General features: G+C 36.2%; 1 protein-coding gene across 2 annotated transcripts in view; it reads right to left on the bottom strand.

The window, feature by feature from the left end:
* Positions 1 to 26,976, bottom strand: part of ARHGAP15 (Rho GTPase activating protein 15) — a 618,649-nt gene that overhangs the window by 542,926 nt on the left and 48,747 nt on the right. The window contains exons 1-2 of one of the 2 annotated variants that reach the window (XM_036253428.1): positions 18,824 to 19,299; positions 2,478 to 2,546 (exon numbers count right to left, since the gene is read on the bottom strand). Coding sequence is in view for 1 of the 2 variants with exons in the window: in XM_036253427.1 (XP_036109320.1) it covers positions 2,478 to 2,546 (69 nt within the window). In the remaining variant the exon portion in view is untranslated. Of the gene's footprint in view, positions 1 to 2,477; positions 2,547 to 18,823; positions 19,300 to 26,976 lie in introns of those variants that run through there. The other variant, XM_036253427.1, reaches the window with a different exon arrangement.

Here is a 26,976-nt window from a genome sequence, read left to right as displayed (position 1 = left end):
AACACCGATGAGAGAGAACATCGATTGGCCGACTCCTGCACGCCCCCCACTGGGGATCTGGCCCACTACCTGGGCGTGTGCCCTGACTAGGAATCGAACCAGCGACCTCTTGGCGCATGGGTCAATGGTCAAGCACTGAGCCACACCAGCCGGGCAAAATCTGGACTAATTTTAAAGATAGAGTTAACGGGTTATTTGATGTTTAAGTTTGTCTTATAAGAGAAACAGAAACAAAGAAGTCAAAGATGACTTTACGACTTTTGACTGAAGCACCTGAAAAATGAAGTTCACATTTTATAAGATAGAGAAGACTGGGTTCGGAGGAAAATCAAAATTCAGGATATGTTAATTGTGAGATGTATGTCAGACATATAAGTGAAAGTGTCACTATCTGCAGTACTGGAATTTAGAGCAGGGGTCCATCCTGGAGAACTGATTAGGATAACGTGGTATATAAAGCCATGGTGCTGAATGAGATGTTCTAGGGAATACAGATAAAGAAAAAAAAGAAAAGTTAAGAACTGATCTACAAAATGAAGAGGGATCAGCTAAGGAGACGAATAATGGGTAGCCATTTAATTAATTGGAGATCCACGAGACAGCAGTTTACTGGTAGCCATGTGAAGAAAATACTTTAAAAAGAGAGCCCTGGCTGGTTTGGCTCAGGGGGTGGAGTGTCGGCCTGTGGTACAGAGAGACCCGGGTTCGGTTCCCGCTAAGGGCATGTACCTCGGTTGCAGTTTGTCCCCGGCCCTGGTTGGTTGTGCGGGTGGCAGCCACTCGATGTGTCCCTTCACATCGATGTTTCTCTCTCTCTCTCTCTCTCTCTCTCTCTCTCTCTCTCTCTCTCTCCCTCCCGCTCTATCTGAACAAAAAATGGAAAAATGTCCTCGGGTGAGGATAGAAAAAAAAAAGAGAGAGAGAGTTATCTATTGGGTTACTCAGACAGGTCTACTAAGGAGAAAACATTCAACTTTACAAATGGATTTAGCAATATGAAAGCAATTGATGACCTTGATAGAGAGTGAGTGGTTGGGATAAAAACCTAAATGGAGCCCTGGCCCGTTTTGCTCAGTTAGAGCATCGGCCAGTGGTCCAGAGAGACCCAGACTCGGCTCCCACTAAGGGCATGTACCTTGGTTGCAGTTTGTCCCTGGCCCTGGTTGGTCATGCGGGTGGCAGCCACTCGATGTGTCCCTTTCATGTCGATGGTTCTCTCTCTCTCTTCCTCTCTCTCCCTCCCCCTCTATCTGAACCAAAAATGGAAAAATGTCCTCGGGTGAGGATAAAACAAACAAACAAACAAACAAAAAACCTAAATGGAATTGGTTCAAGAGATAAAGAGAGGGGAGAAATTAACAACTGTGAAGGTAGACAATTCTTGAAAATAATATTTATTCTAAAGCAGAAAAGAGTAATGGACCAATAGCTAGAGTGGAGATGAGGGATCTAGAACATGCAAAGCAAAAGAAAATAAGATAACTGAACCAAGAAAATAAATATTTTTGGTGTTAAGAATGAGAAAGCCCAAAGATAACTGGGATGAAATACCAGGAGATAGATAAGAATAAAGTCGTCTTTGTATAGTATCCCATGAGCCAATGGACTGGTAGTATATTGACCAATATGAAATACAGCAAGAAGTATGAGCATGCAGAAAAGGGGCATTATTATTATTATTATTTTATCAAAAAGGAGATCATCAACAGAAAAAGCATCAGAATATATCAGAATGATTGGACTTACATGTTTTTCAAATATCTCTAATATTTCAATTATTCGTGTTACTTATATGTTTCAGGTACTCTTCTAGTCATTTGGAAAATAAAAAAAAAGTGGAAAAAAAACAACAACCCTACTTTCATAGACTTAGAATCTAAGGTAACAATTTTTCCTTAAAAAAAAACAAAAAAAAACAACTGTTAAAATGTGTTATATGCACCCCCAAATCTCTGATTCCTGTTATTCACAGCCTTGTGTAATTCCTTGTCTTCAAGTGTAGACTGGAGTTAATAACTTGCTTCTGACCAAAAGAATGTGGCAAAGTTGATGGAATAGTATTTTCCCCATTCGGTTCCAGGGGATTCCAACTTCCATCTTAGTAGTAGACACTCTTGCCTGCTCAGCTTGCTTTGAAGGAGCAAGCTGCCATGCTGGAGAAGTCCATTTGGCAGGTCACTGAGAGCAGTCTCTGACCAACAGCCTTGGAGGAACTGAACCCTGCAAACAACCACGTGCCTGAGTAGAAAGCAGGTATTTCCCCTATCAAGCCTTCAGATGTGACCTCAATTCTGGCTCAAACTTTGCAGCCTTTTGAGAGACGGAGTGAGGGGACTCAGCTAAGCCATACCCATATTCCTGACCCACTGAAGAGTAAGGTATAATGAGTGGTGTTCCAAGTTGCTGACTTTTGGGGTAATTCACTCTGTGGCAGTAGATAAGAATGCAGCATTGGAGTGAAGGAATGAATCACTTACCAGTTGTTCCAATGGAAGAATTACATCTTTCAAGACATGCTGTGAATGATTCCTTCTGTGCCGGGATATCTGCAAAATATTGACATTTGATGCTATTTTATTCTTTTTTCTTTAAAAAAAAAAGTTACAAACGATTTAAAAGACTATAAATTAGTGAGTGTACATGAAAACAACCACATTCAGAATCATTAAAGAAGGTGAATAAAGTAGATATAAAATAGGAAGCAGATCTGTTTGGAGAGTGACTACTTTGAATGAAGTGCATGTTCAAAGCTGGCTGGTTGCAACAGCATCTCTTATTCTACGTGCCCCTTCCATCATGTAACCTCCTACAAGTGGAGGGGTCTGCGCTCTTCACTTTGAACCTGGGAGAACCTTTAGGTCGGCTTCAAACCAAAAGTACCACAGAAATGGTTATGACTTCAAATCTTAGAGCATAAAAATGTCATATTCTCTTCGATCCCTCACACTTGGAAATTAGTCACCATGTTGTGAGGAAAACCAAATAACCCTACATTGAAAGACCATAGGGAAGGCCTCTAGGTTTTCTGGTTAATAGACTGGACCGTGCAGGGTACCAGAGGAGAGCCAAAATCAACCACCAATCAGGTGAGTATGAAGATCTTCTAATGATTCCTTCTTCACCCCCAGGCTTCAGGTCTTCCCAGCAGAGACCTCACACACTGTATTGTACAGACAAGCTGTTCCTGCTATGCCTTATCTGAATTTATTTTGTTTTCTTTATTGATTTTTAGAGAGAGAGAGAAAAGGGAGAGGGAGAGAGAGATAGAAACATCTATGAGAATGAACATTGACTGGCCGCCTCCTGCATGCCCCCCACTGGGGACTGGGTCCACACCCTGGGCATGTGTTCTGTCCAGGAATCAAGCTGGTGACCTCTTGGTGCATGGGTCAACGCTCAACCACTGAGCCACACCGGCCGGGTCTCATCTGAATTTTTGACCAGGTTCCATCAGACTTAAAGAATCATCGATTGATACTTCTGTATTCCCGGGTGATTTGCAATGCTGTACTAACTGGAACAAAATATTTACTATAGAAACACTTCGCGTTTATGATGTGAGCTCAGCTTTTTCAGCATTAATGTTTTATTAATTTTTATGTCTTCTATTATCCATATGTACTTAAATGTATAGCAGTCACATGAATAAATGGTTTGAAACAATTTTAAAAAACGTTTTTATTGTTCTTTATCCTAAAAAAGCATCATAGGAAGATTGTGTAATACAGTTAAAAGAGAAAGAGAAGGGATTTATAATTACATAGTGTATTGTTTGATAACTTAAGCAGAAGCTCTCAGTAATAGTAGTATTTCACACCCTGGCCTGTTTAGGTCAGCAGTTAGAGCGTTGGCCCGGGGACCAAATTGTCACAGGTTCCTTTCCAGTCAAGAGTACATACCTCGGTTGCGGTTCATCCCCAGGGGAGAGAAATTGGGTCTGATGGAGAAAGCTGCATGAGAGGACAAACTGTGGCAGAGCTGGATAGTTATTTACTAAGTTCTGTGCTCTTTCCTGGGCTCATATCTAGACTGCATTTCTCAGCTTGACTTGCACTTAGAAGTGGCCATGTGACTGGTTTAGACCAATGGAAAGTGAGCAGGAACAAAGAGAACCTCTCCCCAGAAAGCTATTAACCAGTGAGTGCTTCCCTGCCATGGTCTCTCTTCCCTATTTTGCTGGCTGGAGAAAACATGAATGAGGCCTTAAGGGAGGATGAAGAAGCAAAAGGGAAGAATTTGGCCCCTAAATTACCATGTCAAGAAAAGCCAAACTCAGGTCAGAAAAGTTTGATCACTGGTAGGGGGCTGTGGGAAGCAGCCAACCGATGTTTTACTCTCATGTTGATGTTTCTTTCTCACTCACTCTCCCTCTCCCTTCCTCTCTCTCTGAAAAATCAAAAACAAACAAACAAAACCCCCCAAAACAAAACGTAATGGCAAGAAATTCTCTCTACAGTATTGGAGAATGGGTACCTAAGCATTTAGCGGTCAGTCTTACTGTTCTACCCTGGCCAAGTGCATGCCATTTTTGTCCCACTGTTACTAGGTTTAGATGGGCCTTGGGGCCCACTGTCCTCTAAATGTTTCCTTCTAGTTCCCTGCAGAACACTTTCCTATAAGACAATCTTTCAAAATGTGTTGTGTACGTATCGCCAGTGGCACAAGAGATTATTTTCTCTAATGAATGTTTTTATTTTAATTATTATTTATATAATCTTAAGGTTTAGTAGAAAAATAATGACATTTATTAGTGATAAAATCTATTTTTCATTAATTTAAAGTTATTTAAGTATATAAAACAGGGGGAAAAACACACAAACATAATAAGTGAATGACTGAAGTTTGGTAAACAAATTTTCATGAGAAGAAATTGGAACAGAAATAACCAGTTACTGAGCACACATAATTTATCTTTGAAGGAGACCATTTGTTCCATGGTATAAACAAAATTCAAATTGATAAATGATATAATAATATTGTCTGCTATCATTTACTGAGTGCTTATCATTTGCAGGCACTATCCTAAGTGTTTTGCATTTATTAATATATATATAATTCTAACCCAAACTTTAAGAGGTCAGTTATATTACACCCTTTTATACATGTTAGGGACACAGACACAAATTGTTTTAAGTAACTTTGAAAAACCACAGCTAGTGATAAGCATGGGTGATATTTTAACACGCATCCAAATCCTCCATAAAGTGCAATCGTTGATTGCAATTTATTGCTTCTCCAACAACATACATGTATACGTATAAAGATAGGCACTAAATGTGTAGGAAACTACAGAGTTGAAATCCCCTCTGTGCATAGATATATATTTCTGAGAGAGGAATTTCAAGAGAGTTGAACATATAAATTTATGCACATTACACAGAAAGCTAGAAATCAGGTTTCAAATCTGTTATAAATCATCTTAATATTCCTTTAGGGGAAGTAATATTGCTGATAATTCCTAAATCAATAAGCTAGCAGATATATCATGTTCAACCAGGTTATGAAGATGTAGGGGGGAAAAGAGATTCCATCACCTGTCTTTTGCTTCACCACTCTCCTCAGTTGAGCATCAGGCACAGAAATATGTTATCATTTCTAATCAGATTATACTGACTGAGACTTATGATTTAGGAAATTCTGGATTCAAAACTGCTCAGTTGTCTTTAATGGATATCAGAAAAAGTTAGCATGTTTCAAGAGAGTTGTCTGTACATGATAATATACTTAATTGAAATTATTATAAAGAAAACTTGAGGACAACCAAATTTGGATTAAAGTTTGAAAGGAAAAGCTATATGCTATAGTATAAAAAACAAAATATTATAGTACTTATATAATTGTGTATAAATAGCTTATTATTGTTATCTGGTAATTTTGCAAATCATTATGGGGACACATTCTTTTTTTCTTTTTATCCTCACCCGAGGACATTTTTCCATTTTTAGTTCAGATAGAGTGGGAGAGAGAGAGAAACATCAATGTGAAAGGGGCACATCAAGTGGTTGCCACCTGCACGACCCATCCAGGGCCGGGGACAAACTGCAACAGAGGTACGTGCCCTTAGTGGGAACCGAACCCGGGTCTCTCTGGACCGCAGGCTGACGCTCCAACTGCTGAACCAAACGGGCCAGGGCTGGGGACACATTCTTGAGCAGCATTCCCCCTTAAGACATTCGATGTCCTTACAAACGACTCAATTTAGCCAGTAAACATCTTCTGTTAGTAGACTTATATGCCAGTTATTTCTAATAGTAGGTTCTCAAAATGTATTTTTTGTTAAAATTATAAAATATCTTTAGTACTAGTGTTGCAAAGAGTGTATTTTGTTTTTGGATGTTCCTAATATTTTTTCCAGAATTTCATAACTTCTAAATATATCTGATATCAAAAACCTACATTTTGTTCTGCAAATTGCTTCTGGATAGGTTTCAGAATGTGGGCAGCAGTGGGTTCCACTGAGTGATCTTAGGTGCTTTTCACTTTTGCAGGAATCATTCATTAATCGTTGAATTTGGAAAACTTGAATAACAGTAATAATATTAGCGGCAGCTTGATATAACTTTACTTTAACACATTATTTTCTCCTTGAATTCCAGAAGCATTTCTTCTGAGGAAGCCTGACAATATGGCTTTCATGTCTGTTTTCTTTTTTGTTTCCAAATGTTCTGAAATAGTACACAGATCCTTCCTCTAAACATAAGTAGACATGTATGCATATCTACCACATATTTGTGCACAGCCTGATTTTTTTCTTGCTAATTCTTATATTCAAATGATAAAATGTTGGTTTCAACATCATTTTCCAACTCCTATTTGAGAATTTCCAGTACTTTAGCAAAAAGAAGCCTTAATAATTTTAAGTTTCTTTTCTTTTGAGATGGCATGAGTATGTCTTAAACTTTTTCTATCACAGTGTTCTGCATCTTAAGTAACTGAACTTTTATAATAAATACTTGAGTTGAAGACATCCCTTTGTCTTGAGGTGAAAAAAAAGTCAGACCTCATCTTTTTCTTTAATGATGTTATCTTCCTATTGATTTATTGTGCCCAGTAAATAGAAATGATTTGTAGCTACCATTGGAAAAAAAATTGAAATACAATGTCTTCTTAGATTTTCTTTTTTGAACCCAGTATCAGATTAATATATCACTGCAATGCTTTTAGATCAAATCTGTGAGTTTTTCCTTCTTTATCATCACCTACCTCTCTTCCCACCCACTTCCACTCCCATGCTCATCCCCAAGCACTTTAGCTTTGTGTTTGTGCAAAGCAAGGTAGAAAAATGGAGAATTCAGAGTATGCAACACATATTTTCTTTTAAATTCATTTTTGTTCCTATTAGACTATGCATGATAATTATTTTTCAGATATTTTTTTTCAAAGAAAAGGAATTAAAAAGTCACTTTTTCAAAGTATTTTCATTTTTAATTCCATTCCTTTTTCATTTCTATCTATTTAAAGAACATGAAACTGATGAAAGGAAATAGTACTTGATATATTAAAAACTGTAAAAATAACATAATTTTGGTATATTATTTTCCTGGTGTAGGAGGGTCTACTATGAAAGTTATACATAAACATGAAACATTCCACATAGCTCTGCTTTTAAATAGATTACCATTTTTGATGAAAGTTTATATCTTGTGGCTTAGAGTTGAAATAAAATCACTTGAATAAAAGCATTAGTTTGTTCCAACATTTTCACAGACATGTACGTTTTCTGAGGCATACCTCCCATTACCAACCTCCCTGGATACTTGGATGAAAAACAGAAATAAATCTGTGGCTAAGTTTAGTTTTCATCTTCACGGTTCTCAAAAGTTTTTTTTTTTTTTTGGTGTATCCCAATTCTTATGTTCAGATCTTCATTTGTTTTGCAAAACTCTTTTCTTTAAATCTATTAAAATCAGAAATAAGAAGTCACTGAAGCATTTTTTTAAAATGTGGGGACATGGCCAGTATTTTTTGTATTGACAATTTAGTTCTTTAGAAATAATAAACCTCAACCTAAATGCTGGCTATATTTTAAAAATCATGTTTATGTGAGAGGTAACTGCTTTTGAGGGAACCAAACCAAACCAAACCATAGACCATTACCTTATCATGTTTTAATCTCTGATCTTATCTATTTGTGGACACATGTAACACCATCCATGTCTCATAATTATTCTACCACTAACTAAATATATCTTTCATAGTCTTAATGGAGGTAAAGATATAAATCATTAAAAAGTCTAAATTCTTCTGTTTTTGTTCATTTTTAATGTAGCACAATATGTTGCTTAACATTTATGTTCTTCTCCTCCCTCTGCCCACAGTATCATCCAATCTCCATTGTAAACATCCATTAGCAAAGGTTTGTCTTGGATTTTTGGCTTTTCCATAAATCTTTTTTTGGCTGTATGTTGTCAGTCAGAAATCTGACACTCTATCTTACCTCTTTTATCCCTTGCATAAAATGAAAGGAAAATATTCAGAAACCTTCTGGGGGACATATTAATGTTTGCTGACTTTTTTTTTTTTTTTAATTTGCTGAATACTCTTTGGTCAGCATCCGAGTCACTGGAGTACTTACCAGCTTTTCAATCCTGACAAGTCAAATTCAGTTAAATTCAGCTTTACCTACATTTTCTGATCTCCCAGATAGACAAAAGCAAGCACTTGCTGGAATGATTTTAACTCCTTATTATTTTCCTCTTACTTTGTTTAGTCCCAAACATATGTGTTTCCTAAGAAGAAAGTTAAATTGCCCATAACTTCCTGTTTAAAGAAAAATTAGTTATGTACTGTGAACATTTCATTGTTTATTGCTAAGTAGTATTTCCTCTCTCTCTCTCTCTCTCTCTCTCTCTCTCTCTCTCTCTCTCTCTCTCTCTCTCATGCTTTCAGTGGACTATCTCTTCCCAAGGGAGTTTTCTCAGACTGAGCAGTGTTATTCATATGGAACGTGGATGCATCACAATTTTAGCCTTCAAACCTATTCTTAGGGATTAATTAAAAAGGTGCAAGGAAATAAGAGGTGCAGACTTCCAGTTATAAAATAAATAAGTCACAGGAATATAATGTACAACACAGGAAATATAGTCAACAACATTCTGATAACTTTGTATGATGACAGTTACTAGACTTATTGTGGTGATCACACGTTAAGGTACATAAATATAGAACCACTATATTATACATCTGAAATAAATATAACATTGTATTTCAACTAAACTGTAATTTTAAAAATAATAAAATTAATGAAAAACAATACTCTTAAAATGAAAACTGCCCGAACAAAGAAACACAGAAATACCTGGGTAATACAATTCTCTACATTTCTTCACGTGAAGTACATTTATGTATTATCTTAATTTTCAAATTTACTTTCCTCTTTCACTATAGGTTAATTTATACTTAGCTATGTATTTATAAACTAATATAATGAGAAACTCAGGGCCAAAATAGACTCATAAACATTTTATTCTACTTATAATGTTATTAATGGTATTATAACTAAGGTATATAATTTGTTAGACCCATAGCAAAAGTTACTAACATTAGCAGTTAAAATAACTTATTCATATCTTTTACTTTTTACATAAGAGGTATTTCCTCTGTTGATGTCAACAAAAATATAGTTTAGAAAATAGATACTAGAAAATATAAACGTGTATTCTAGAACACTTGGGTCAAACTGACATTTCCTCTATAACTGCAAATCATATTTTACCTTTTAAATAAAAATATTTAAGATAACAGAAAATTATAACAAGAAAACTATCACACAAATAGCACAGATACCTCAAAACAAAACAAAATAGAAAATAAATAAACAATTATTGAGGGTTTAAATTATTAAAATGGTCTACCTATTTTTAGCCCAATGAATTATTGTTAATTCACCGACTGTGTTGGGCAGAAACAACCTATATTTAATTTCATGAAGTTCAACTGTCTGGAAATTCTCAACAAATTAGAATCAGGCTTTACTTTCAATCTCAAATATAAAGCCTCTTTCATTGCCCAGAAAGGCTAAAGTTGGAATTTCAAGTTTCCTTCTTATATTGTCAGGTGTATGTTCAATCACTGAAGAAAAATTTCTCTTTTTTGGAAAGCTATAATCCATGATACATCAAGTTTGATCCATAGTATATAAAGTTTGACAAAGATATTTATCCACAGTCAGTTTTCTATAGTCTTTTTAAAAATTTTATCCTTATTGTTGAAAGCATTACAAATGAGATTTCTATAGTCTTTTGACACCTTTTCTCATACATCATTATTTCTTAATGCAGAGATGGAAATGTACTATTTAATTCACTGAAAATGCTATGTGTGGAAAAGTCACTTCTAAAAGCACTGTGGGAGGCAATGCTTTTAATAATTATGACTTTTTTAAGAATTAACAGACTTTTGGTCAAATATTTAAAATATGCACACAAATGCTCTCAGCATCTTCAATGAATATCTAATAATTGTATCACTCCAGTTTCCTTTCTTCAGTTATTCTTTGAGGTTTTCACAGACCCCCAAACTCACCTTCTGCTGCCGAAAAAGCAGATTTAGTTCTGAAGGTTAATCCAACTCAGCAGGATTGAAGGATGGCACTTTTCCTTGGTCGTAAGTATGTTGGCTCAGGCCAGACAGCTGTTAGGACATTTTCCTCTGGGAATCGTGCCCTCAACACCCACCGTTGATGCACATACATGGTCTACTGGCTGCCGACTTCTATGCCCATCTGCTCAGATGGCATAGTGCCCACTCACAAGTTGGCTGGATTCTTGCCCTTAGTGTGTAGGTGCCAGGCAATGATGGGTTTAGATGGGCAGCCTGCATAATACTACAAGTGACATTTTTTTCTCTCTCTCCCTCCAATATCTGTCCTCTGTGCTTTCTCTAAAAGAGGAAGTTGTATTTCTCCACCTTTGATTATACCAGTGGACACATGTGGCCTTGTACAGGTAGATGTACAAATGTACTCAACCTGCCACCAACAGTGAGATGAAAGGGAAGGATCCGCAGAGCTCCAAATGACAAGTTCTAACGCTGAAATGGGTTGGATTGTGAAAATCCCCACCACCTGGAGTCTGTCAGAAGAAATTTAGCATGGGAGTAAGTACAGCAGACCTCTCGCAGATAGCAATGACACCAGGAAACAGCTTAAGTTACAGCATTTTTTGTCTGTTGCAGCTCCAGCACAAATCACTTGCCTTGCATTGAAAAGGCACATCCAACAGCAATCGGAATAAATCAGGCAAAAAGAACAAGCATAATGGGAAGACAATTTACATGCTCAATAGGGGCAAGGGTGCAAGCTGTAATATTCAGACCTCAGAAATAACCCCGACTGGAGCTCCTAATAGAAAGAAAAAGAAATAGAACTAGCATCCCTCGTTCCAATCTACAGCAAACCCGTGGAGAGGAATAGATTGGCATAGGAGGTTGTGACTTTAATGATCCAAAGCATATGAATGCTTGTTAGCAGACAGCAGACAGACATAAGTAAGAACAACAGTCATGGCTGTATCTGCAGCCTGGCTGATGGAACTCAGACCCACCAGGCAGCATTGGAGAGCAGTGCTGGAGGTGTGTTAAAGCCATGCTTTTCTTGTGTGTTTATTTAAGGGTGATTGAATTCAGGGTGTTGTCAGTCTGCCTTGGAGAACGGTTATTCAATGTGTAGGCATGATCTTTCTCCCTGAATATGCTCTGTTGAGTCAGTTAGTTATGTGTGACTACTTGCTCTGTCCTAGTCTTCACACAGTGCCAAAATCCTGCAGTCCAAGTTCCAAAGGAACAGGGCCTAAAAACTTTTGGCTTCAGAATCAAATTAGGCTTCTCTGCTTCCCTAGCCAGAAACGCATAAAGACCCAATGGCCAAAACCAAAGAATTTGACATTGCGGAATGAATAGAGCTGTCATATAGCACTAAAGTGTGGAAATATCTACTGTTTGAAGTCAGGACTAGTTCAACATCTTCAGTAATCAGAACAGACTTCTTTGGACACCTTCATGGGTTAGTCTGGCTTTTGATTGGAAATGTTTCTGGCAAGCTACTGATTCCAGATATCAGAAATGCAAGAACATACGGTTTATAAGAGAAAATCTGCCATCTTATTTTTATCAAAAAAAAATTCTCAAAGGCAGCACATTTTCATAGAAGACACATCCCTCATCCTGTTTTCCTGATTGACCTTCAAGTTAGCACCACCTGCTTAGATGCATACTTAAAAGAGAACTAGTCGCCCTGGCCAGTTTGGCTCAGTGGTTAGAGCATCGGCCTGCGGTCCAGAGAGACCTGGGTTCGGTTCCCGCCAAGGGCACGTACCTTGGTTACAGTTTGTCTCCGACCCTGGTTGGGTAGTAAGGGAGGCAGCCACTCAATGTGTCCCTTTCATGTCGATATTGCTCCCTCTCTCTCTCTCTCTCTCTATCTGAACAAAAAATGGAAAAATGTCCTCGGGCGAGGATAAAAAAAAGAGAGAGAACTAGTCAAAGAAGAGGTAAGTTGGTATATTTTGAACAAATATTTATGCAAAGCTATATTTGGAATTATCTGGGGAATTTATGGTGAATATAGACAAAGACTGGGTATAATCACCCAAAACTCCTCAATCTGATTATTGTGATATAACTCTCAGAGTTCTCAGAACAAATCATTTTTCTCATGACTTCTCACACCTTGACTGAGGTTATAACAGCAAAAATCACATACAACTAACTTATGAAAAATGAAGAAAAATAGATGTCCTGTCTGTGATGTCTCATGGGTAAGGCCCATGTTTTATTAATCTTAAAATGCACAGAATTTAGCACAGTATAGAACACATTACCACAGTATAGAACACATTATGGGATTGGTCATTTTTAACTTTATATTACATTTTTTATACATGTGACATATTATTTCATTGAATTCACCAAGACCTTCAATAGCCCATAATGTCTTACCCTAACATATCTTGTTAGAAATGCATTCATGATTCTTTTTAAAATATGGAGAAAGTTGGCATTCTTTCCCAGATGAACTTCTGTTATATCCCATAGAATATTTGTCTTATATCCTTACTGAAATAAGATTGAACTTTCAAAATGATTTCCTCTAACCACCCTCCCATTAGTCAATCATTGAAACAACTAATACTAGTGAGATACTAGTTCCCTGATCTATATGGTATATATGATGTTTGGGAATTAGGTTCCTCTTCTTGAGGGAAAAACGGAGAATAAACACATATGTAGGTATATATAGGTAGAGATATTAATATAGATACAGACATATTTCTGCTTTTTAAATAGGATTACACAATTATGTAGATTGTTAGTTTTCTGTTTTATTATCACTTACTCTCTGGGCAAATTATCTAACCTCTTGCTGTTTTTATATACTCAACTGAACCTTGGAATAGTATAGTACTTATTCTTTATAGGATTGCATTAGAAATAAGGAAATTAATAAATATACAGCTTCAACCACATGGAAAGTCCTCATTATTACAATCTCCTCTATACCAATCATCCATCAGTCCTTCTAGTAAAAGGGTAAGTCTATTTTAGTAAAAGGGTAATTAACATTAAACCAACATACTTATAAAGTATTCTTTCATGCTTCTAGAAACTCCTTTAAAATGATTTCTTACTTTACTTTAAGAAACTCCAACCATTTCCTTCTAGGATACTTTGAAACATTTTATTAGAAAAACCTTTAAACACTCAAGGAGATCAAGTTATATTGGGCATGCACACCAGGAGGTAGGACTCTTGGAGTCATCTTAGAATTCTGCCTACTACAATCCATATCTGGCCCCTCGTTAATCATGTCCCTCCCACAAGCAAAAAGTCATTCCCTCCCACGTTATCAAAGAGTATCATCATATTATTGCATCAATTCAAAGCAGAAAGCCTCATCACTTAAACCTAAATCCCATTATCTCACCAGCTCAGAGACCAAAATCTGTTCACCTAAATCTAATTTTGAAAGAAGTTGAGCTTGACTAAGATCAACTATTAACTAGCAGAGACAGGATTCAAACACAGGTAATTTGGTGCTACGGCCAGTTGTGTAACACATACGGTGCAATATCCATGCTATGAAGTAGTTATGATGATTGCACTCATTGCATAGATGATAAATCTAAGGCAAGTAGGAAAAGATTGCAAAGTTAGTAAGGATCCAAGGCTGTTGGTTTATCCAGATTGATCTGATTGAAAACCCCATGCATTCTGACAACAAAGCTTTTAAATGTGGAACTTACTGCTTCTCATAGTGATAGTCAACAAATGCTTGTTGCCTGACCACCACATTGTACAGTTTGCAGGTCAAAATATTAAATAATGTATATCACATCTTCACTCAACTATTTTATACTGCAGTGTTTATTTTCTATTTTCATCATATCTCAAATAAAGAATCTTTATAACCATTACTTTATCTAAGATGAAATAGCAAAAGAAATGTTTGGAAATCAGACAAACAAATACACTAAAACTATATATACTTTGCTACAAAATTTACTCAAAAAATAGTGCTACAGACTTTTATTTGGTTAATCTAGGTCTTGAAAAATAATCGCCTATTCTGGATATTATACTAGCTGGGACGGATGTCTAGTTAAAAGTTGAGGATAGACCACATACCTTAATCTCCTCTATCTACTAAAATCAGAGTAAAAGAATAAAAGTATATGTGTGTGTGTGTGTGCATGGAATGAGAATGTGAGCAAAAATGGATGATAAATCTCAATAAAAAAATGGAAGATAAAAAGTGTATAAAAACATTGTAATTACTTTATAAAATGAAAGAAGCTAAAACCTTTGTTGGCAGCAATATGAAATCGGGGCATTAAGGACAGAAAAGTTAAAAGTCCCCCCTCTTCACAAACCTCCAAAAGCTCATCACTTGGTAGCACCAGGTACCACAAAAGACAAGGTCAAGACTGCCTACAACAGCCATCTTTCAGAAAAGCTGGACTCCCAAGCACACTCAATCATTACGTACTGCCAGAGACTTCTCCCAAACCTGTAGGAGACATATTAAACCAGACAGCTTCTAGAGTCTCGATTCAAGGCCATCTGGAATTGGAGGGAAGTGAGAAGTGTGGGACTGTGAACTAGGGGATTAAAGTCGAGCTACTAAGCAATGAGAACCTTAGCACCCATTCTCAGCAGCTCTTACGCTGAACAGGTCTACATACTCTGCAGAGAAGCTTTTCAATCAGCAAGCACAGGACTCCGACTCCAAACACACAGAGAGTGTTTTAGTGCCGTCTTTTAAACTATGAATTTGTAGGCGTGGGTTACCAGGAGTTAATTAATTAGTAGATGGCAGATAATACTATAAAATATATAACATATGCTTATAGATAATAGATAATAACTTATATTATAAAACATATTATATAATACTTACATACTATTATATAATTAATATCTTATATATTATAAATTATATTTACTACATTACATACATATTATCAATATGTACAATGTACTGTTTTAAGTGCTGAGTAAAATAACCTTATTTATTTATTTATTTTAATATGTTTTTATTGACTTTTCTAAATTTTGTTTTTCTTTATTGATTGTAGAGAGAGAGAAAGGGAAAGGGAGGGAGAGATAGAAAGATCAATGAGCAAGAACATTGATTGACTGCCTCCTGCATGCCCCGCACTGGGGATTGGTCCCACAACCTGGGCATGTGCCCTGACCAGGAATCAAACCGGAGACCTCTTTGTGCATCGGTTAACACTCAACTACTGAGCCACACAGGCTGGGCTGTTTTTATTGACTTTTTAGAGCGAGAGGAAGGAAGAGAGAGATAGAAACATTGATTGGCTGCCTCCTGCACAACCCCCTACTGGGGGTCAAGCTGGCAGCAGAGGCTTGTGCCCGGATGAGGCTTAGTCCACGGAGCCACACCAGCCAGGCAAAATAACCTCTACTTTAATGAAGCTAGTCTTAGGGGAAAGTCACAAAATGGGGAACTATCAAAAACAGTAAAGATAACAAAGAAACCATCAAAAGCAAAAATAATACCGAAAAAAAAAGATAAAAACTTAAAAAATATTATTGGTAATATTATGAAGAGATTAAAAATATCTAGGGTGCATAAAAAAATAGGGACAATAATAAAGAGAAGCATTTGAAAATTAATAATATAAAGAAATATATTTATTAAATCAATATAAGTTTTGAAGGATAAGAATAATAATGTTAGGATATAGTAGAAAAAATAGATGAATCACAGAAAAGAAGAAATAAGAAAAATATTGATAGGAGTTTGATGATATGTAGACATTTGAGAAAATTAGCTCTATGTATGACAAAATATAAGTAAATTAAACCAAGTCAATCATTAACTACATGAAAGAACATTAAATGTGTAAGGAATTATGATTATATAAAATTTTGGGCTCAACTAGAAATATTCAGAAAATCAAATAATGTTAACTAGTGCTTGAAACAAAAATTGTGATAGAATTATAGTAAAAAATTTTAAGGAATAGAGGCAGGTATGGAGTATGAGAGCTAATATCAAACTATCATTATAACAGAAAGTCAATACATAACACCTAAAATATGTAAATCAGGACAAATCAGTATATGTATTATGCTGAAAAATATGGACTTAATACAACAAAAGAGACAATAAGAAAATAGAGATGCTGAAGGTGGTTGCTCTAGGAAGTGAGATTGATACATCGACAGATGGAGAAGACTGAGGAATGTTATGTTTAATCAAAAGCTGTTTAGACTAATGTCTTAACTTCATGTATAACTTTGACAGAAAACAAGCACTGATTACACATTAAGGGTAACACATCAATTAAATTTTTTTTTTCATCAAACAGTCTTGAGGAAGATTGAAAGGGAGCAGACAATTCTTGCACCTAACTGGATAAATGCCTAACTAACCAGGACCATGGCAATCAGTCTACATTATAAAAAAGTCTCACTTACCTATCAGATCCTTGAATACAAATTGACTTCAAAAAGAATTATAAGTCTGTTCAGCGGAGAATAATAGTTTTAAAAAATCACAGTGGTAACAACGAGTGGATTGAAGCCCTGCATTCGCCATTAATTCTGTGTGATTTAGGGTCAAATATTTAATCTGTTTCAGTGTCCTCAAATATAAAATAGAGAATATAATGTAGCTTATAGTTCATAGAGTTTTAGAATGATTAAATGGAGTAGTATTTCTAAAGAGCTACCAAGAGCACCTGGTAGGTCGTATGTTCTCAATAGATGCTAACTACTATTATTATCAAGGAACTCCTGAATTCTGACCCCTAACAGGAGGCCTCCTAAGGTGGCTGTGTTAGCCCTTTGATATTCATAGGGTTTCGGATAGAGGACTCACTGCCCAGTGCACTCGGGTGGTCGAAGGAGAAAGCAAGGGGAAAGTAGGGCTGTAGCCCTTCTTCTAGTTCCTCTGGCTTCTCTCTCTTTTACCTTCTGATGGCACTTCACACAGACAAGTGAAATTTCCCAAATAAGTAGTTAAGGAATAAAACGTTTATGTTTGTATTTAGTACCATGTGGGGGAGGGGGAGAGAAAAGGCATTGATGCTATTATTTATAACCAGATATTTATCTTTTGGGACATTAAATGGAAGAGGCTGAGAAATAACTTCTTGGTTGTTAGTAGCAGATGAAGCACCAGTAGTACCCTGATTCTGTGATGTCCACAGAAAGCTTTTCATGTTTCCGCTTTTTACAGAAATCTACAAAGAGAAAGAGAAAGCTACTTCACTAGTCATCTACTTAAAACCTTTTCATTTTCAAATCAAGGGAAGTTTCCAAAATCGTATTAATTAAAAAATAATAATAACTCTCTCGCTAATGCTCCTGTTGGATGAATAAAGAAGGAGTCCAATTTTGAGCCCAGTTTTTATCCTCCATTGTGTACACACCACAATGCATGAGTTATAGCTCATTAGTGATCTCGGCAAGGGCCATCATTTTTAAATGATCAAAGTGTTTGGGGAGAAATCAGTCACATAGAGTAATGGTTCCCAAACTGTGATCCTGAGCATTTAGGAGAGAATCCTCTGTGGTTCACTTAAGAGACATTTTTAAGGAAGATGTGAACGCTGATAAAATATAGGATCAAGTGGGAATGTTTTGAAGATAAAGAGACATAGAATGGTCATTATATTGGTTTAGGGACAGGGATTTGAACTCAGTGGTAGTCCGATAATGAGGAATAAAAACCTTAAATCATGGCATATAAAACGAGTGCAAAATAAACCTAAGAATCAATGATTTAGGTTATATGCTAAAAGGAAATTTTTATAATTTAAACAACTTTTGTAATATAAACTCTGCAAATAAAAACTATATAGCTACATTTTAAAACAGAAAACTTTAACCTAATGTTTTAAAAATAAAAGTCTACAACATGTAAGGCATATTTTTACTCTTTGAAGATAGAAATAATTTAAATAGAGATTGTTAAATTTTAATCATAAACAAAGAAAATAAATTTTTGTTCCTATTACATTTGTTCAAACTTCCTCGGTCATTTTTTATTTTACCATTGATTTGAATTTTCTCAGTTAGCCACAATGAAAGACACACCCCAATCAGCATCAATAAAAAAGATGAGTAGGGAATCATTTTTGAAATATTGGCCAGAAGCTAAACAGCTTAATGGCAAAGTTCCTGAAGGGATATAAAGAACATTCTTTACTGGAGTTTGGTGGGGTTTTTCTCAGGAAACAGGACATATGAATTTGATATCTCAGTTTAAATAAGAAAAGGAATAAGATAGGGGATAGAAGGTCTTGGTGAACCTAATGAATTTGGGAAAATTATTAAAATACATATTTCATACCTTTCTTATAAACTTGGGATAGAATACTTTTTCTCTTCATGTTATGAGACATCATTTAAAAATTCTGTTTAGGAGAAACTGCTTCCATGTGATTTATGAAGTCCTCCTGATGATACTGACAAAGGATAAATAGATTTCCTACAACAGCAATTAATAATGGGGGTCCACAGTGCATGGTGAAGAAGACAAAATTCATTCTAAGCATCAAACAAGGATATTTCTAGAGAAAGGATCTCAACTGTTTTTGGACCTCCAAACATACGTGAAGAAAAACACATCTGTAAGTAAAACTGTTACTATTGCAGTGACTACAGGCATTAGGTAGCACACCTAGAAGATACTACAGAATCTTTGAGGGGAACACAGTGTGAAAAAATCTCCCCTGTAATTATGCTTCAACCCTGATCCTGCATTAAAGATCCACTAGAGACCCGAAAGTTCAAAGCAAGGGAAAATACAGAAAACGTTCAAATTATATGTACTTCAGTTTGTTAGCAGAAAAAAGCAATGGGATAAAGAAAGTTTCAATAGGGACAAAGTAAATTACAAAGGGAATACACCTATTTTTATTTTAAGGCAGAGACTAAATGAAGTTCATCCTAGTAATCCCAAAGATCAGCACTGTACTTGGTATATGGCAGGTGTAGAACAAATGTTAAGTTGGATGTTAAAGTAGCAATTAAAAAACAACAACAAAAAAGAAACCTATTTCACAAAATGGTTTCACATGTATTAGCCCATTTTATAAAAGCAGTATTGTATGATATAAAAGCAATTATTACATTCATTTGGAAGACAGGAAAATTAGGCAACAGTTTAAATTACTATTTCTTGGGTAATTTCTATGAGCAAATATCAAATCCTGTATTGGTCAGGTAGAATTACTGTTGTTGTAATAAAAAAATATTTTTTTACTTACATCCAAAATGTCATTTGATCAACACAATTAGTCTTTTAAATAGGTGTTATCATTTTAAACTGAGACTCAAAGATATTAAGTAACCAGATATCAGTTAGCTAGCCATTTGATCCTATACAAATACACAATGTTTCCTTGAGGCCACGTAGAGTAGAAGCTGCTATTCCCTTTCCAATGGACCATTCCATCCCCAAACATCCAGGTGATGCATGGGTGGAAATACGGGTAAAAACAGTCCTGCTGCATTCAAGCCAAAGTCATCGGAATGAATTCCTTTGTAAGCAACACAACTAAATAAGTTTGCCTAGGTTGCTTTCCCTCTCTTGGCTATCAATACTGTCTAGTTTTTTGAGGTCATATTTATATGCATAGACTTTCAGTTGGTGCTAAAGAATCTTGCCTCCTCTTTAGTGTATGCAACTATTCACCCTGTCAAATGCAATTCTTTGCAATTCAGCTCACATGATAGACTTTAAAATATAAGCAAGCAGAGCAACAAGCTACATCAGCAGCTGTGTCATTTCAGGTTACGTGTTTCCGACCTTTCTTCACAAAACTTGGGCTGCCGGAATGCTGACCTCCCGTTGCAGTCCACTGCCACAGGCTACCAGTCAAAGAGAAAGCAAGAGCTCTGAAGAGCAAGGGCAATGCAGCCGAGAAACTCCTGATTTGCCTCGTCTTACATTCCTGTCTTTTATCCTGCCATGCCAACTTGATGATTTATAAAGACGACCTTTTTCTATGGTTCCGACTTTCAACTTCAATTTAAGGACACTGTCTTTTCCTTTTAAATTTTGCTTCCAGTAAACAAACGTATAACATGACAGCATTTTATCTTTAGCTTTAACGTAGAAAGAGAGAGGGGGACAGGGAGAGAAAACAATCCAAAACAGAGAAATCTACAGGGTGTTTTAAATCGTGTCCTTTTCTCATACTTACATTGGAACTGTATGACTTTCAGCTGCTATATACTTCTATTTCCTCTTAGTGTGCTCCCATTTCTTATAAGGTTGTTTTTAGATACTTTAATATACTTGATTTTTTTGCAAATAAATATTTATATCAGTACAAAGGAAAACAGTAGTCCTCGATGCGGCCCACTGAGTCATTCCCACTTTTCTTTCGGATCATTGTTCCCTTTGCATAGAAGAAACATGAATTAAGTCTCTACAATTCCAATAACACAGACCTCTTTAAGGTATAATAATTAATCACTGATTATGAATAAATAATTCCTTGGTTATGAATAAATTATAATCTTTGACAATACACAATAGCCCTGCTGACTTTCTCTTACCTTTGCTAATCCTAATTCTAAAGATTTGCTCTTCTAATGAGCTTAGCTTAGCTCAGAGCCAGTTAAAACAGGAGCAAGGAGATGTCAGCCCTCTGTGTCCCTTCCCTTGAAAGGATAAATACTCAGTGAGCCATTCAAGACTTAGAGTCTGTGGGCAATCCATCCTGAATCCCTCCTGCATGTTAGGTCCAAATTCAAGAACTCTCATGGTCCTTACATATATATTTTTTTAATCTGCCTCTAGAATGGATTTAATCTCTAACACTTATCTCTCATCCTTGACAATAACTTTGAGTACCCTGATCTTCCTCTGCCTGCCCTGAGTCATTGTTGGTAGCTGAGGGCTTCCTCCTTCGAGATCCTGCTCATTCTCTTTCCTGGAACTAAACTATCTTCTTAATATCGCTGCCTCTTGTGGGGGCCCTGTTACACAGAAGGAAGATATCTCTAGATTCTTAATGCAAGCTGACTTGTATGGTCTAGTGATACTGGTTTCATAGACTGAGTTTCAAAACAGAGGTTGGCCAATAGAGGTAACTCTTCTTAGTTTTTGTTTGTTTGTTTAACTTTGAGCTCTGAGAGATTTGGCTCTCAGTGAATTACGGAAGACAGATTAATATTTGTAAGATCTAGGTTGAATTCAGGAATCTTTATTTCAAAAAAGCTTCTCAAGTGATTCTTGTGATTAGCTAAGGTTTGTAATCACCACACTATAAAATACTGCTAATTTTCCTAGATACCCTACAGGTACCCTAGCACGATAGAAGAAGGGTACTTTCCATTCCAAGTGAGCCTAAGGCCCTACTGTTAGAATTTTGGTGTTGGTTTCTGGAAATCCCCAAACTGATGACAAACAAGATAAATTAGTAGTTTCATATCGGGAATGAAACACAGTGCAGAAAAATATCACAGGTGGAAAGCATTTCCCAGAATAAAAGAACAAAATCCAAAAGAAAGGAGCTATCCTTGTTCTAGGTTCTGAATGACTGTCTGGTTTTGGTTTGCCCATGAAAGGATATGAAAATAACCCTAGAAATGTCAGTAAAGACAAGGGATAATGCCCTACCAAACAAAGAGGAGTACTCCTTATACTTGTGAAAGTAAACTATAGCAGACAAATTCACTGCATCTACCTAGTTGACTATAAACAAGGATAAACCTCATACTTAAAAAGCAAGAAAATTCCTGAGTGACAGAACCATTCACACCCTGAGATTTGCATCGTTTTCCAGGGCCATAAGTGATAGGATAAGCACACCTCATTTTTGTTGTTGATGTTAATCTTCACCCCAGAATATTTTTCCATTTTAGATAGAGTGGAAAGGAGGGGTGGGGGAGAGAAACATCTATATAAAGAATTGATCGCCTCCCACATGACCCCGATGGGGGCCGGGGATCAAACCTGAAACCCAGGTACATGCCCTTGACCAGGAATGGAGCCTGAGACCCTTCAGTCCATGGGCCAACACTCTAACCATTAAGCCAAACCAGCTAGGGCTCATTGAGTACTTTTGATGATTAAGTATTTTAATACATGCAATGTGCATAGTGCAGCCCCCAATACATAGTAAACATTTGGTTAATATTAGCCATTTAAATTTTGAAATTCCCACTATGTCTTTCTTAGAATGGAATGATTTTGGAAAGAAAGTTCAACCATAAAAATTGATATGAATGTACAGCCATAGAGGCATCACTGTGATCTGGCCAAAGGAAAATAGAACTTTTTTACATTAATAAAGAAGAAAGCCCTCTCCAGCCAAGTGCAGCTTTGGTAATCACCGGTTTGCTGTCAATAAAGGTGTCATTCATTGAAACTTCCTTTCCTCTTCTGTGTCTGCCTTTTCAAGAGATTTCTGAGGATTCATAAAAGACAGTTATTATTGCACTGAATGATTCTGGCCATTTGTGACTGTGGTGTCCTGTGGACATGTGGTTCTCTTGGGGGATGCTTCTGCTTGAGCAAACTTAGTCCTCCCAGTCCCAGTGCATTTCCAGCTAGTTTGAGGTTGTCCGTCTACTTTGCCCTATGTCCAAGCCTATTTAAATCTAACCATAGAAAATTTGGAAGAGAACATATGATATAATCTAGGCCAAATCTCCAGTTTTAAACTTGTGAAAAATGATACCCAGAATTTGCATAGGAATGACACCAGAAGTTAGAAGTTCTGAACAGCAGCCCAAGAGTCTTTCCAAGATATAGATTATGCTATTATTATCACTATTCAATTCGCTAGCCATTCAAAGAATTCTTCTTGCAAATAAGAGAAGGTAACCATTATTGGAGCTGACATGTGACAACTGCTTTGTTCTTTATGTGTATTAAAATCTTTTAACTCTCAAAACAATCCTTTGGGAGAAATTGCTGTTATTATTTCATTATTGTTAGTGAGGAAACTGAGACACAATGGAGGTAGGTTGTAAAATGCCCACCAGTTTCTAAGTGGCTAAACGAGAATCGGAAGCTAGTTCATCCGCCCACATTTTTAATCCACCAAATCAATTGACCAGGGAAATTTCTAGGCTATTTCTTGAGCAGCTGAATACAATTTAGGCTAGTTAGCTATGGAATGACTTACCCTATCTGTGAGATGAGGAGATTGGAACCAATTATCTCTAACAGCTCAAGCAGTTCTAAATTGTGATTTTATGTTACTATCTGCATCTCATCTGAGAAAATAAAGCTTAAGATTCATAAAGCCCTCAATAGCAGCAAAACTCACTACAAGATCAGAGAAATAATAAGTCAAAACATTTTTTGTCGGTTTATAACAATTCCTTATTACTATAATGCACTTGACATAATACTATTTTTTTTTAGTGTAATGAATTCTACAAATCAGACATCACAAACAATTATTAGTCATTTTAGACAATATTTAGACTACATCAGTTAGTAATAAACCTAAAATTTTAGTGAGTACTTTCAAACTATTAATAACTTCTCAATTTCATTTTTTTTTTTGTCATCTTAGAGGTAAATTGATATGAAAGAGAGATTTTACCTTCTCAATAGGATTCATGAATGCACAAATTGAATACTTCTCTATAATTCTCTTTGTAATGCCAATAGCTATTATTTTTACCATGTTTTTTTCCTAAAATAAACACAGTCCTCTTTACCTTCTAGAAACATAAATTATTTTCTTTAAAATTTTTTTTTATTTATTGATACATTTTTGGGGGAGGAGAGAGAAAGGAAGAGGGAGAGAGAGATAGAAACATCAATGAAAGAGAACATTTGATAGGCCACCTCCTGTATGCCTCCAAGTGGGGATTGGGCCCACAACTGGCGACCTCTTGGTGCATGGGTTAACACCCAACTGAGCCACACAAGCTGGGTAAATTCTTTTTTTTAAATTGATTTTTTAGAGAGAGAGGAAGGGTGAATGCGATAGAAACATTAGAAACATCTATGTGAGAGAAAAGCATCAATTGACTGCCTCGTGCACACTCCTCACTGGAGATTGAGCCTGCAACCTAGGCATGTGCCCTGACCGGCAATTGAACCGTGACCTCTCAGTTCTTGGGACTGATACTCAAACCACTGAGCCACATCGGCCAGGCAGAACTTAAATTCTTATAAAGGATACTGACAGATAGGTAAATACAGTGAGCACGATAAATACTGGAATCACTCTGGAAGTAGTTAGCATCTCTACTACATTCGGATTGGAGACATTGTCTACTCTTTTAGATGCCACATTGTGGACTTAGACAAAGTTGCTCAATTTTCAGAGGACTTTTAACTAAAAAATAGCTTAAGTTTCTTAAGACCATAAACACCATGTTAATTTGGGTTATATTTACCATGTTAGAAATTAAAATTAAATAAATTTTTAAATACTTGTATATCAATCACTTTATATGCAACATAAATAACATATACTTAAGAAAATATTTTCCAAATCAAAGAAAAATTAGTGAGAAGAGAGCTGTTAGTTTATGTTTTTGCAAATATCTTTAATGGCTGGCTTAATAAAGTACAGCAAGAATCTTACATCTGGTTCACCACTTAACCTATTGTGATATCACATGTCACATAGCCTCTGGAAGGCTTCACTGTAGTCAATGTGAGAATAAGAGTTAAAAAGTCAAATAATATCTTAGAATTAGTATGAAAATTGATTTGACCTCTGGGACCTCAGGAAGGGGTGAGGAATCCCCAGGGATCCCTCAGTCAACCTTTGAGAATGTTGCCTGTTAGATCCACATGTACAACTATGTGAATGAATGAATGAATGAATGAGCAAATGGATGTACAATAGAAAGTAAAAAAAAAAAAATGCAAAGCCCCTTCTATCATCAAATCCTGTAGTGAAAAGTCTTTATGTTGTCTGCCCTCAATACAATTCTTTTTGTTGAGAGTGGGGACAGCCTTTCCTAATCCAATGAAATCATCTTGATGGGTATCATCTAAACCACAACCATGCCTTGTTAAGTCCTGATTCCACGCCCAACTGGACCAGGCATTGTCTAAGAATAGCTTCAGGATCCAAACAAAGCCAATTAGATTTTCGCCTGGAATTTTTCTGGCTCAGGCTGATGGGGAAGAACTCCTTTATCTTCTATAATACACCACTCTGAGCATGTGAACTGCCAGCTCCCATATAACCTACTTAATATAGAAAAACTGTTTGTAGCAGGGGAGAATAGGCTAGAGAGGAGAAATAGCAATGGTAAAGAATAAGACATTTCTAAATTTTGATTATGTGGGAGATTTTTTTAAAAGGTCCGTGAGATCTCCCATTCCACAAGTACTTACTATGACGTGACATTGACATTCCTGTCATTAAGATTCTATATTCTCTTCTTTTAAATTTAGGAGGCCTGTGACTACCATGAAAGCGACACTCTATCACTTCCAAAACCAACCATAGAGTTCAGACAACTTTCATGTGGTCCGCTTGAGACATTAAACTCTTGTAACCTTATCACCATGCTGTGAAAAGCTGAAGCAGGCCATGGAAGGCCCATGTGAAAAGAAATAGATTCCCCAACACCCCCTCAACCCTCAGCCCCAGTTGAGCTTCCAGGAAACAGTATCACTGACTTCCAGCCATGTGAGTGAGTCATCTGGAAGCCAATCCTTCTGGCCTAAATTGAGCTTGCCCAGCCAATGAGATGAGCCTCTCTTGAGTCCTGCCCAAATGGGAGATTTGTGAGTTAAATAAACATTTGGGAATGGTTTATTATGCACAACTGATAACTAATACATGCTATGAAGGCCAACATATTTTTCTAGTTAAACTAGTTAAAAGTGGGTTTCTATATTTGCTAACAAAAGAGACCTGACTAGTACAAGATGATTTTTATAGAGATTTTTCTATTTGTTAGCTGTTTTTTTACTATTTAATATGAAGTGAAAGAGAAGACAGAAGAAAGATTTCCTTTGCTACTATTTAATAATTTTAACCAGCTGCCCAATGCCCAAACTTGCTTTGAATATCTAATAATTAAATTATTAATAGCTTATTTTGTGCATATGAATACCAATTCCAGTTTATTTTTGAATAATGTGAAGCAGATAACCTAAATTAACAAAGTAATAGGTTTATTTTCTTGAGTAATTTTCTTAATTGTTTTTGAAAATTGCAACTACAAAAGTATTATTGTATAGATGGATAACAGAAAAGTTTCCCATCATTGCCCACTCAACATTTTCCGTCAATATAAAATAATCTTTGTGAGTCTGCATAACTGTGTGACAAAAGCATCCTGAAGTATTTTTGCTTAAGGGAATGAGATCATCTCTCTTTCTCATGCAATCAGTGGGTTGTATGCAGGAACCTTTCAAGATATAGGAACTCAGCTGTGTTCAGGCTTAACAGGGTAGTGATTCCCTTGAAATCCGCCAACACTAAAAAACATTCTCTCTAGACAATATTATGCATTTTATTTTTAATGTATCATAAAATATTCATTTCTTTTAGGTAT

This window comes from Molossus molossus, unplaced genomic scaffold, assembly GCF_014108415.1.
Source record: "Molossus molossus isolate mMolMol1 unplaced genomic scaffold, mMolMol1.p scaffold_m16_p_11, whole genome shotgun sequence".
In the NCBI taxonomy this organism is placed as follows: domain Eukaryota; kingdom Metazoa; phylum Chordata; class Mammalia; order Chiroptera; family Molossidae; genus Molossus; species Molossus molossus.
Note: the sequence above shows the minus strand (reverse complement) of the source record. Positions and strands in the feature narration are given on the sequence as shown.